This window comes from Myxocyprinus asiaticus, chromosome 40 (assembly GCF_019703515.2).
Source record: "Myxocyprinus asiaticus isolate MX2 ecotype Aquarium Trade chromosome 40, UBuf_Myxa_2, whole genome shotgun sequence".
Lineage (NCBI taxonomy): Eukaryota > Metazoa > Chordata > Actinopteri > Cypriniformes > Catostomidae > Myxocyprinus > Myxocyprinus asiaticus.
The window spans coordinates 36,681,929-36,696,084 of record NC_059383.1 but is presented as its reverse complement, the minus strand read 5'-3'; the positions used below and the strand labels follow the sequence as shown (position 1 = coordinate 36,696,084).

The window sequence follows — 14,156 nt, the reverse complement described above, 5'->3', positions numbered from 1 at the left end:
GTTTGTTCTCAGTGGGATGCGTGGTGAGTTGAGCGCAGATGCCACGGTGGATGGTGTGAAGCCTCCACACGCTATGTCTCCGTGGCAATGAGCTCAACAAGCCACGTGATAAGATGCGTGGGTTGATAGTCTCAGACGTGGAGGCAACTGAGATTCGTCCTCCGCCACCCGGATTGAGGCGAATCACTACGCGACCACGAGGACTTAAAAGCGCACTGGGAATTGGGCATTCCAAATTGAGTGAAAAATCCCCGTGAGCACGTAACGGAATGCGTACACTAATTTTAACCCACAATCAGAAATTGCTAGCAATTTTATGGCCCGCAAATAATTTTGAAAATTCTCGAATGGCTCTTAATTGGAAAAAGGTTCCCCACCCCTGCTTTAATAGGACACTTGTAGAAACATAGGGGAACTGACGTCATACAGTACATCCAGTAAAATCACCACAAATAATTGCAAAACCAGCTTAAAAGGGATTGTTCACCCAAAAATGAACAGTCAGTTCTGTCATCATTTTCCTTCTTTGGAACATAAAAGGAGATGTTAGGCGGAATGTTAGCATCAGTCACCATTCGCTTTCATTGCGTTTTTTATACAATGAATGTGAATGGTGACTAAGGATGTCGTTCTGCCTAACATCTCCTTTTGTGTTCCTTTAAACAAACAAAGTCATACGGGTTTGAAACAACTTGAGGTTCGGTAAATGATGACAGAATTTGGTGAACTGTCCCTTTGTTCAAATACTTTTTGGGGACACTGTATTTTCTGTAATCTTTAACATTGGTTATATTAACCTATATCAAACATATTGTCAAAGTATACATAACACATTTATGGAAATACAACTTATGATTATTGATTTCATGTGCTGACATCACACAACCTCTGATGGTGTCACATGTGCTGTACTGTAGACCGTATGGTCCATATGTAACACACACTTCTTAATGAGACAGAGCGTCCTTCAGGCATCTAGACTGTAATTGTTGACTACAGGGTCAGATTCTTGGTGTGACATCCAGACTAGCGTGAGTAACAGATTTTGACCTATTACATTAATAAAACTAGTTTTTCTCATGCTCTTGGGGAATTCTCCCACAACAATGGAGCCAGAGTATTAAGAATAATAGGCTGTGGAATTCTAGAATTCATTGTAGTTCCATAAAGAACTTGATTCTTAGTTGGGAGTCTGGGTAAGTTCTTGAGATAGCAAATGTATTGATTTTAGCTCTCTGCAGTCTTGAAAGGCACTTTGTTGTGGGTTCTGTTGTTTCTAAGGAGACTACCATTTGGAAGTTCATACTGTATATTCTTTTTTTATTATTCTCATAGAATCATGTTACTATATTCAAATTTTTGCAAATTGATTTTTACTACGAATCTCAGTAGTTTCCTGGTGAAATGAACACTAGAAGCACTACAACAACATTTATTTTTATTCACTTTTACACAAATGAAAGCAGCAGATTATCAGTTCATAAACACTTACCTTTTGCCTGTTCCTCACATAATGCTATCTTAAGATATCTTAACACTTTTAGTATAGTACTTGACTTGTAAGGCAATATATTTTAACGTTTACATAACACAACCAACTACTGTACATTTACAAGTTTGTTCGAGTAAGATCAAAGGGGGTAGTTACACTTGGCCACTACATGCGTATTTACTGATCAGATTGCTATACGATTGAATAAGCGCATCCCATTTACACTTGGCCACATCAATATGCCTCTGCCAAACTGATATAAATCCAATCTTGAATTCCCACGCTATATGCAAATAAAATAGAGTTCACCTCTGTGATTATGCTAATGCCAGGCAGTGAATTTAAAAGATGTTATTTACTATTTGATTCCAAGTAACTTTGCCCCATGCATGCGTATGTATGTGCGCACGCACTGTATTTTACCCCTCAGGGCTTAAGGGCTTCTACGTACAGGACGCGTGATGCAAATCTCATCATCAGCAGAGTGCTCGAGCACTAAAGGTGTGTGAGGAGGTCAGGAGATACCTGCATTTGTATAACTCAAGTCTGAAGGAATATAAAGACATTGTTATGGGTCTAAACTCCTGAAGAGAAATAGTTTGGTGTTTTATAGCAGTTGTTGCATGCATGCGCCAACTGCCTGTGTATGCGCTCACAGTCATGTGGAGTATATTTTGACAGGCTCACGTTCGACTATGCAGATGCTAAGCGTTCGCGTCAATATCGAAGTATACTTTGGGCTTAATGTTTAAGGTTTAGGGTTGGGAGGTCACTCCCTTTTCCAAAATTGTTTAACGTGGTTCATAACATGTATCGCGACTGTTAAAAAAAGTATATATTTTCTTTTTATTGTTTTTTTACATTTTTATTTTTTATCCCCTTTTCTCCCAATTTGGAATGCTCAATTCCCACTACTTAGTAGGTCCTCATGGTGGCGCGGTTACTCATCTCAGTCCGGGTGGTGGAGGACTCTGTTGCCTCCGCTTCTGAGGCCATCAGTCCGCGCATTTTATCACGTGGCTCGTTGTGCATGACACCGCGGAGACTTTCAGTATGTGAGAGCCAGAACCACTAATCGCGACCACGAGGAGGTTACCCCATGTGACTCTACCCTCCCTAACAACTGGGCCAATTTGGTTGCTTAGGAGACCTGGCTGGAGTCACTCAGCATGCCCTGGATTCGTACTCACGACTCCAGGGGTGGTAGCCAGCGTCAATACTCACTGAGCTACCCAGGCCCCCATTTATTTTGATTTTAAGGCCATGTCCACTCTAATAAGTTTTTGTTTGAGAAAGCATAAATTTTGCTATGTTTACAGCTCTCATCCACACTGGAACAGCACTGGAAACGTAGACTCGAAAACGCTCTCCATAATCGCATACTTTGGAAAACTGTGACGTTATAAAACTTACAAACTTAAACAGATTAGATTAGTGGATGTGGCCTAATTTAGGATTTGATTCCAGCCATCACTGTGCTTAAAAAATGAGTATTTTTTATGTACCAACAGGTCATCTTTATGATTATAATAATGGAAAATATTCTAGATTATCATGTATCCATTTATTTGTTTCCCTTCGGAAACAGGAAATAGAAACGTATATTTCCTCGCAAATTGCTAATTTCCTACATGGCTAAAAAGTAAACCACAACAAGTAACAAGGCTTATCAACTCTATAGAGTACAACTTACTGTGTTGCAATGAAAGCAGCATTTTAATAAAAATGTGTACGTTTGTTTATGGTGTTTGGTAAGGAATACCATGGGATGACACTTCTTACTTTTATTAATCTAAATAGACTGAGCTCTGATCTCTGATCTTGTGTTCTGAATGAGCTCTTTGCACTGCACTGGATCAGCACTGATCAGTCATGTCGGCTAATCAGTACACCACAGTCTGGGAGACACATGGGAATAAAATAAAAACATTCCATTATGAATGCAGAATTCCTGCTTCCTTGTTTCTTACACAGAAAAACGCACACACACACCCCGTTTTTTGTTTATGACCATGTTTATCCACTTAAATATAGGGAGTAACTCTCTACCGTGGGCCCAGGGAGGATAGGGTTGTATCTTTGGAGAACAGTGGAAACTAATTGTCAGCATCATAGGGGTAAATGCTTTTCCTATGGGATTGATATGAGTTTTATCGCTTAGTTTAGCAGTCCAAGAGATTACAAACTCTCAAGGCATGTTAGTCCAAAGTCAGCACACAGCAGGATTTTGTGGTAGACAGTAAATGATCAATGTGGAAAAAAGGCCTGTATTTTTCGCATTTGTTTCCAGACCATAATTGATCAGATTAGATTTATTAATGAAATTGAAATTCAGTGATCATGAAATTGAACAAAAATCCCAGAGCTGGTCTTTGGAACTGATCAAAGAAGATCTCATGTGGGAATATTAATTTTACAGTTACCCTCCCCAGCCCCAATGTTCCTCACATTTCTGTAATTTATCCCATTTCTACAGCAGCAGAGAGGGACTTCTACATTCATTAGTTTTAGTGTATTTTGCATAGATTCACTCTTAAAAATAAAGGCTCTTTGTAGCATCTTAAGTTAAGCAAAAAAAAAAAAAGAAACCCCTCTTCAAAAATTTTTTTTTTTTGGCTGTATTGAGCCTTTACTTAACTACAGTATATGGCTGTTTTGAGATTAAAAAAGTTTTTGATGTAACATTATAGGTTCTTCAGAACATTTAGGTTGTAGGTATCTGTTTACAGAGTGAAAAGAGAAGCCCTACTAGGTTATTTTAAGCTGAAGTATGCAATTTCTGTGCCACTAGCACCAGCAAACGGAATTGCAAAGATAGGCTAAACTTTGTTATCAAACAGCTTTCCGAATACACCCTCTGTGGCTGTGTCTCGTTTGGAAGGATGCGTCCTCCGGAGGTCGCATTTGTCGGCCGCATTTTTTTTCTTATTTTGTATCTATTGTCAATGACTTTTATGTATATGCACTTACATTTATACAATTGTTAACTTTTTTTGCTTTCCCAGTAAAAAAAATAAAAAAAAATGAAACGAGACAGCCTCGATGACATATGCGGCCGACAAATGCGACCTCCGGAGGACGCATCCTTCCAAACGAGACACAGCCTGTGTCTTCCCTTGGTTGTCCTGCCCCAAATGCGTGCCATTGGTTGAGCCAATGTTGCTGTGTCAGGATGGACGGGTCGCTCAAAACAAACAGTGCGGGGGCCTGGGTAGCTCAGTGGTAAAAGACGCTGGCTACCACCCCTGGAGTTCACTAGTTCGAATCCCAGGGCGTGCTGAGTGACTCCAGCCAGGCTTCCTAAGCAACCAAATTGTCCCGGTTGCTAGGGAGGGTAGAGTCACATGGGGTAACCTCCTCGTGGTCGCTATAATGTGGTTCGTTCTCGGTGAAGCCTCCATATGCGCTATGTCTCCGTGGCAACGCGCCCAACAAGCCACGTGATAAGATGCGCGGCTTGGCGGTCTCAGACACGGAGGCAACTGGGATTCGTCCTCCACCACCCAGATTGAGGCGAATCACTACGCAACCACGAGGACTTAAAAGCGCATTGGGAATTGGGCATTCCAAATTAGAAAAAAAAAAAAAAAAAACAGTGCAATTTTTATAGCACAACAGAGACACAGTGTTTAATGTTTTAGACAAAATTATCCAACAAATGGCTTAATTATACAGAAGCTATCTCTACATAGAAAGTATTTTAACATCGAAAAAGTTACACACTTCAGCAATAAAGCGCCAGAACACCAATTAATGATTTTCTAAAAAACTGGAGACTTAAAAGTATTGAACTTAAGCAGATTCTCCTCTGACATCAGACTGTAAAACCATTTTTGGTTCTAACTGGAACCTTTATTTTTAAGAGTGAATACCGGCATTTTATTGGTTAAGCAAACATCTTTATCTTGCATCCACACTAATGTGTTTTCATTTGAAAATTCATTTTGCTACGTTTACAGCTCTCGACACCGGAATGGCACTGAAAACATAGACGATCCATAACCGCATGCTTTGGAAAAGATTTCGTTCAGAAACCAAAAACTTTTAAACTTAAACAAATTGGTGTTTATCCTTAGATTTACAATGACTTGATTTAAAATGGTCATGTGATTGATATGAATGACTTTGTTTGTTTGGAGGTGTTTTAATAGGGAGTAACTTATGGATGAACTATTATTCTAAAGAGGCTAAAAAGAGGAGATCCCTGTCTCCTTCAGTATTTGGTGTTCTGGATTTGGTCTTGAGTGCCGCCACTCTTCAGTCTCTCAGAAAAACAGAAAATATACAGATAGTTTGTGGATTTGCTGCTGCCAAGACAATGGAATCACAGAGCATGCTTTCTCTTGCATTTGTGTATACAGTACCTGCTATGTTCTCTTGCATAAACAGGAATTGATTACAATGATTTTTCAATTTGGAAACGGATGTTGTGTAAAAAACTAAGCATGTGGATTTAAAAAAAAAAAAAAATCACTGTATACCCAGTTCCACCCAAAAGCTTAATTTCAGTATTGCATGCTCAGTTCATGCCAAAATCAAAGGACTAGATCAGTCAATCCACCTCTAGATTTAATAAACACTTTGGCTGGAACCTAATTCCAAAATTGTTCATCCTAAATAGCATGCAAGATTAGGATTAGTATGTCCCGAATCATAATACAATGCAAATAGTTAATCAAAGGTACCCATTTCGCAGTTTGCATCCATGTGTGCGTTTTGGGCTAACATTTAGTGATTGGCCAATAAATCAGCAGATATTTGTCCATTTTGATGACCAATAACTGTGCCCAATTGACCAATTAACTCAAGTAGTTGCTCCCAATGTCTTTTTCAAAATCTACCATCAGCCTTGTCAGCCTTATTGTTTTCACAATATTTTTTTGTGAATTTTTAGTACATGTTGTGTAAAGTGTTTGTTTAAATGAACTTAATGTACATCTTATTTGCTATCATTAAATTGTAATGTATATTACAAGTATATTGGGATTACTGTATATGGGCCATCATCAGCCACCCTGATTTCTAGATATCAGTATTGGCATCAGCCATAAAAAAGTTACAGTTATAGTTTTACATTGAATTTTAAAGATGCCACAGCAGTTTTTAATGTATGAACCTAAAAGTATAATAATAATGAATTTAAAAGTAATGAATTTACTAGCTAGTTTCTAATACTTAGAAACACAAACAGTATGCGAAAAAGAGGTCCTTGTTATCAAGACACAATGTTATAATATAGTAAAATTGTCATCATACTGTCTTAAAAAGTATGTACTTTTCCATCAACTGCTAAATACAAAGTAAAAGTATTCAAATTAGGATGCAGCTTTTTTTTTTAAGGGTTTGTCAGTTTTATCCTGAAAACCCAACTATTTTAATGTCACAGCCAGACTGAAGAAATCAAGAAAATATATAGTTCATATGTCTCTAGTCTGTGTGGTCCGGGTAATCTATAGTCCTGTGTGAGCTAATATACCGCAGCAGTTTTGTCTTGTGGTTTAGTTCACCCTCTAATGTAGCTCTTTTGTTCAGTAATGTGTGTTGTGCTGAATAGTGTGCTTTCTGTTGTGCAGTGTAGAGCAGTGTCTTGTTTTCAATAGTGAGTAGTGTGTTGTGTGACGTTGTGAGCTGTGAAGTGTGTTGGGTTGAATAGTGAGCAGGACGCAAACAACAGCCGCGGACCTTCACTCCCCCTTTAAGAGTTTGTCACAATTACCACGGCAACAATACCGTCCCGGGGCACGGTTAAGATGCCTGGCCCAAAACGGGAGATAAGACTGAAGGATGAAGAGAGAAGCTATAGGACTTGAGAACCACTCTTATCTGAGAAAAGAAAGACGAGTATACAGAGAGTGAGAGAGAGACAGTGACAAAAGAAAGGGTGAGAGAGAGATTGAAGTCTGGGGGCTTTTGGGTGGTGTAAATGTCACAGAGAGTCTTCTTTCAGCATCTCACACTGTTATTTGCTCTCTCAAGAGATAAAAGTGTGTGTGTGGTAAAGTCAGCACCAGCAACTAGAGGTTGACGGAACAGAATTCTTTGCTGTATCACAATTTGCGTACTGTATTTTGCGTCGTAAATCATAATATGATGTTTATGTATTTGGCAGACACCTGTTTCCAAAGCAATTTACAGTGCACTCAAGGTATAGATTATTGCCAGTATGTGTGATGAGTGAACTGGAAGCAATAGAATGCAACAGTCTGGTTCCGGAAATAAAAATCCCATTTATTTTCCCCATAGGTGAATTGATATTTTTGCGAGAACTTTAAGTTATATCCACCGCAAGCTCCACGTTTGTTAATCGATAGTATATGCTTCTGATGAAGCCATCTGTCTGTTTTTTAAAATGTATGTTTTAAAAATGTATTTTAATAGAGGAAACGATCCACCAATCAGAATCGCGGGCAACAAAGCTCGCCAAAAGAGCTCTGCAGCGACCGCCCACTTCCATGACGCACTGTGAATGAGGCAGTCGTGTCGGTCTCCCTACAATTTCAAACTACTGATATATTTATATATACACCGTTCAGCCACAACATTAAAACCACCTGCTTAATATTGTGTAGGTCCCTCTCTTTCCGCCAAAACAGCGGCAACAGTAAGATCAGAAGTTTCAGAAATGCTCAAACCAGCCCATCTGGCACCAACAATCATCTGTGTGATTATCAGCCAATCGTGTGGCAGCAGTGCAGTGCATAAAATCATGCAGATACAGGTCAGGAGCTTCAGTTAATGTTCACATCAACCATCAGAATGGGGAAAAAATTTGATCTCAGTGATTTGGATCGTGGCATGATTGTTGGTGCCAGATGGGCTCTCTTTGTGTTTCTGTAACTGCTGATCTCCTGGGATTTTCACACACAACAGTCTCTAGAATTTACTCCGAATGGTGCCAAAAACAAAAAACATCCAGTGAGCATCAGTTCTGTGGACGGAAACGCCTTGTTGATGAGAGAGGTCAACAGAAAATGGCCAGATTGGTTCGAACTGACAAAGTCTACGGTAACTCAGATAACCGCTCTGTACAATTGTGATGAGAAGAATAACATCTGAAAATGTTATTCTGAGATGCGGGTTGGCACTGTTTTGGCGGCACAAGGGGAACCTACACAATATTAGGCTGGTGGTTTTAATGTTGTGGTTGATCGGTGTATATATTAATATTTTGTAATAAAATTTTAATACATTGTTTCTATTATTCAAAGAAACGACTTTTAATCCATAGTTTTATATTTTTCGATTACAACATTCACAATGCTAAAAGGGATTGTAGTTCATTCCCTCATTAAATACAGTAAGTACTCAAAGTCTCGAAGCTTTGTCTTTTTGTCTGATTTTCAAATATTTTTTTGTTTCATATCAAAGTTTATAATGTTGTGATTCACCTCAGAGCTGGTTGGTTTGGTTCATGGCTAAGAACTCTTTTATGAAGGATTTTACGAAATCTCTTTGGTAAAAATGAATTGATAAAATTATTCCGGCACTAAGACGTTGCGTTTTTATGTATTTATTAAGCATTTATTTATTTATTTATCAAATTAAGGTTTTTACAGCCTGTATATTTCACCAGATGATGTAATGAGGAATAAGGTTTTTTATTATTCACAAGATATGAAGTTGGAGACATGATGTATGTGCTGATGGAGCACGTTTCCACATACTCACATTTTTCTTTGCATGCTCTTGCTTCAATTTAAAACAGTTGATTATCTAATCAAAATAACAAATATGCATTAAAGTGAGGATAAAAATAACGAAGAATAATGTCAATGATGAAAGATTTAGATCCCAACGAGTAATCAGTGATGACTGTTTTTATTTCACCTCAAGAGGCCTCTGTTATTTTGTAGAACCAAGCCATTTTAACTTTAGAATCATCTAGCCTCAGAGGAACATGGAGTAATAAAAAAAAAAAATCTGCATAAATCTTTGGTGATAACAATAGTTCTAAAAAGCAACTATCGGCACCGAATAATTTGTAAAACCGATATATATCTGCCTACCTCTATAGTATTTATTGTGCATTATTTAGTAAGTTGTATGCTTGTATTACAGTTCAAACATAGCTGACCTAGGTCGAGTGCATTGCATTGTAGCATACAGTATTCAAAATAGTGTGCTCTGGTTGTAAAGGGCACATTATGGCAAATCTGCATACTATGCTCAGTATACATGTTGCATACTAAAAGAATAGTATGGTTGTATGCCATTTGGAACATATCTTTCTCTCTCTCTCTTTTACTGTCTCTTTTTTACCCCCCACACACTGTCCTAACCCCTTCATCTTCTCCTTGAAAGCCGGCAAATACTGGGCAGAATAAAGCCCAGGCCTCTGGCAAAGACCCAGAGAGAGAGCGAGCGGAATGTCAGCTATGGAATTCGCGAGAGCCACGCTAGCCTGAAAAACAACAATAGAACAGAGATGATCAAAAAAGAACGGTGAAAAAAACTACATAGCAATTCCAAGCATACACTTTCTGTTGTTTTGAATACTGATTCAGTCCTTCTGTGAAGCTGCTCTTTAATTTGTCTGTCTCAGAATGTGACGTGTTGTTTACAGTGTGTCGGCAATAGACGACGAGCTAAGAGCGACCTAAACCCCAGAAAGTCGCTGGTTAAAATAAGGTTAAGAGAATTAGACGCTTTGTTCGGTTACATATTAATGAATTCATTGTCACTGTCTTGGCAGCACATCTACAATTAAACACTCCTATTCATGGCCTCGAGGCCAAGTGTTAAGTAAATCTCTGCTCACCATCTTTTCTTTGAGTTGCTGGGCTTTACGCTCAACAACCCATGAAAGGAAAGACATGCTTGCTCCTACGATTATTCTGAATATGTCCTGATTTGAATGCGGTGGCTCTCATCGTGAGGAAGTGGCTCACGGCAGTCCTTTTGAGAGCGAGAGTTGTCACGAACGAGCCAGACGAAGGACAGGTTTTAGCAGGAAATGAAAGACAATTGGGGACACTTCCCAAATGTGTGTCTTTAGAGGGAATATGAAATGCTAGTTTGTTCTCCGTGGGTGTTATCTTGAAAAGACTTCCTGACGGTCTTATTTTCTTTGGCTCAGATCTGTCTGCAGTTAAGGAATGCTAATAATAAACCATTGGTCAAATCTTATTGAAGATAAAGAATGGAATAATTACTCAGTGGAAGAATTTGCTTAGAAATCTGCCTGTATGTTTAATAATTATTGGTAATTACTCATCTAGCAGGCAATTTCCTATCCAAGCAAATGATAATCGCTTACATTGGTTTAGAAGAGCCAACTGAGAGTTGACATATCCGACTGGTTATACATCTTATACATCTTCAGATCATAATCTCTTTGAATTAAAATATTTAAAAGGGAAAACAAGTTTTTTTTACCAACTTAAAGCCTAACCTTTATTGGCAAATAGTTTTTGTTTTTAAGCATAAACCTCTTAATATCTGTTGTTATTTTGCTTCATAAGTAAATATGTCTTGTTTAGAGAATGTTTAGATATTTTTATTGGAAAACAATACTGTAAAAGAAAATGATTTTGTGCAGTGTTAAAACTGCTTCAGCCCAAGTCACAATCAAGATCATGAAACCCAGACCGTTTCTACTGTGCTCACTGAATTGCTATTGTTACATTCATATAAATACATTGGTTTCCAGGGGAAATATTTCAACGTAGCTTTTCATTGGAGTCTTTGGAGATCCATTGTGAGAACAATTAAGAGCTAGACACCCAGGACCTTTTTCCAAGAATTCAGAAAGGAGTGCATTAACAGATCTTATCGAACTAATTCTGTCTTTCTTTATCCACAGTGAGATGCTACTTGGGATTTACAGAGGTTTCTTTGTGGTCGAAATATCTAAACATTGCATTTCCTGTGCATGAATAATGCCTTGGGCTCTTTGTATCGTTCAGTAGCAGTAAAAGAGAATGAATAGATATCTTTCTTGAGCTCTCTCAGGTGTACAATGACATTAACTTTGAAGCTGGCTTAGTAGGCAGCATTTTAAGACATCTAGGCATGCTCACGATGCAACTAACAAAGCCATGACACACTGTGAAGCATTATGCCAGACTGTACGATAGACATCGTAGCCAAGTCTTTGGTCCCAATCTTTCAAATTCACAGCGCTGACTGAAAATTTCTGACACTGCCAGAACTTCGTTGAAGGCTAAGATTCATCACATCGGCCGTCCGTGAAACAAATTGCGGCTGAAGACACGCGGACAGTCAGCGTTTGTGCAAGCGCCTGCCGTTGACTGTAGTAAAGTGTATAACAAAGTGCACTATGTATTTAGCACTATGATGTATGCTTCAAACACATCTGTATGGGATCGAGGTCAAAAGAGTATACTTTGAAAGGCTAGCATGCTCAACAGCGCACCCTCGCCTTGCAGAGAAATCTTGATTATAAATACACTAATAATTTATTCAACACAGAAAAATATCATAAAAAATAGTTAGTTGTTAGCTTAGCAACGTTCTAATTGCAAACTTCATTTCCAATTGTGAGGCGATATTTGTTTGGCACTCAAAGTTGCTCCCTATAGGCGCAGTTGCATTTACCTTTGCAAGGCGAAATTCCGCGGGCAAAATACAGTCATCTTAATGGGAATCCACGCAATCATGAATTCCGGTGGCAAAGAATTTCCCCTCGTGGATTTTGTGTGGAGTTCAAGTTTGGTGAACTTTGACAGGCGAATTCGTTGTCTTGACCAATAGGAAGTTGTTTGACTTCTGTGTGGGCGGTGCTTCGTACACGGTTTTACTGAATATTCACAATGAACAAGGATATCATTTTAGTCTCCCAGAGTATAAAGTACAGCATTAAAAAGAGGCTGCTTCACAGTTTGTTTTTTTGCTGGTTTAACATGTGCTCAACTCCCCGCCGTACATTCGCCCGCAGAATTTGACAGTGCAGAGGTAAATGTGACCACATCTATGTAGAGCGTTCCAAATCGGTCACTTATGAGGTTCCATTTCAGTTAGGATGCTGCCTTTTGAGCTATTCACTTTAAACTCACTTTTTGCATCTGTCCCCCTGATTTTCAATTGTTTTTCTATGAAGATATGCACTAGACGGATGTCTTTGACCATTGCCTCGCATCTCAGTGTTTTTACAGCATCTCACACAGCAGTGCCACATTTTTCAGATGCTGTGTCTAGTTAAATAGAGCTTCAATTGAGAAAACGAGACACCTGCATTCTGCTCTGTTCGTTGCGCTGCGTCTAGCTTTCGCCGTGAATGGGGCCAATTTTTGGAGGGTTTAAAGACAGAAATGTGAAGCTTATAATTTGATAAAAGCACTTACATTAATTGTTATGTTAAAACGCATGTATTATTTGAGCTGTGAATTTGTTTAAATGGTAGTTTTAAGTCATTTTAGGGCTTTAGGGTTTGTTGACATTGCATTGTCATGGCAACAAAGTTGTAAAATTGGCAATAACTTTACACAGAAAATGTTGGTAAGTGATTTTATCACACTAAAATCATGTTTACACACATATTGTTTATGTCTTATAGCTAAACTTTTGAAACTGTAGTTTAACGTTCAAAAATTGCCCTCATTCACATCCATTTTAAGTGTCACCTCGATTTTTGCCTTTTCTAAAGAAAAGGAAGGATAAGTAAAAATGTATTTTTGTGGGAATCAATATTATGCCACAAATGCTGTAGATTGAGCTTAACTTGTATTGCATTCAGAATATTCCTTTAAAATACGCGGACAGTCAGCATCTTCACGTCGTCTGTCCATGTGCCTGCCATTGATTGTAGTAAAGTGTATAACAAAGTGCATAAAAGTCATAGTGCGCTTGCACTTTTTTAGCGCAAGACACGTTTGGTCTGAACAGCCCCTTAGAGGGCAGCTGCCTATGTAGATAATACACAGTAAAGAAGCTCACTAGGTTTAAGAACAGAGCCATTATGTTGACTGGACGCTGCTGTGTACCACAGAGCTTTTGTAACGTGGGACTTTATTCTCCATGTACCAGGGCGAGAGATTATGTGACCAAAATATTAGTGTCTAGAGACTTGACGTGAAGGTCCAAAGAAAACATTCTTTGAATTCTGGGTGGGTTTTATTAGGGGCTCCATGTCTGTGAGCATGCATGTGTTTTAAATTTTGTCCGTAGATCCTTGAAAGCCTTTATCTATTACCAAAAAGAGCACTCATGATCTGTGTGTTTGTATATCTTCCCACAGGTAGAGGAGGGCGGAAAGGCATTTCTATTGCAGCACCCCCTACAGGTGGGAGATGAAGTTGTCATAATTAATGAGGTGGAGTTGAGTGGATGGAGGCAAGAGGCGATATCTCTCATTAAAGGATCTTACAAAACACTGCGGCTTACGGTGCGAAGGTAAGAATTCACGCTTTGTGTTTTGACCCAAAACAACTAGTTCTGACTCTAAAATCTGATTTGAAAACTCAAATGGTGCAACTTGTTGAGGAAAGGTGTGATTTTACTTTCCTAAGTGATCAGGGTTATTTATGGGAAAGCAGTACTTAGTTTTAAATCATTATAGTCATGATTATAAGCATATGACCCTAGGATATACAAGCACTAATTCAATATTAGAACTCTCACGTCAAATGCTTATATTCATCAGTCGCTGAACACGTGCACATGCTGGAACTTACACCTACTATGCTTAAAAAGTCAACAACATGAA

The 14,156-nt window shown here is 38.6% G+C and overlaps 1 protein-coding gene across 2 annotated transcripts in view; it reads left to right on the top strand.

Annotated features, from left to right (window-relative positions):
* The window catches only part of LOC127430473 (protein Shroom3-like), a 108,815-nt gene that overhangs the window by 2,447 nt on the left and 92,212 nt on the right, over positions 1–14,156 (top strand). For both annotated transcript variants that reach the window (XM_051680271.1, XM_051680270.1), the window contains one exon: positions 13,689–13,843. In XM_051680271.1, coding sequence (XP_051536231.1) covers positions 13,689–13,843 — 155 coding nt within the window. The remainder of the gene's footprint in view (positions 1–13,688; positions 13,844–14,156) is intronic.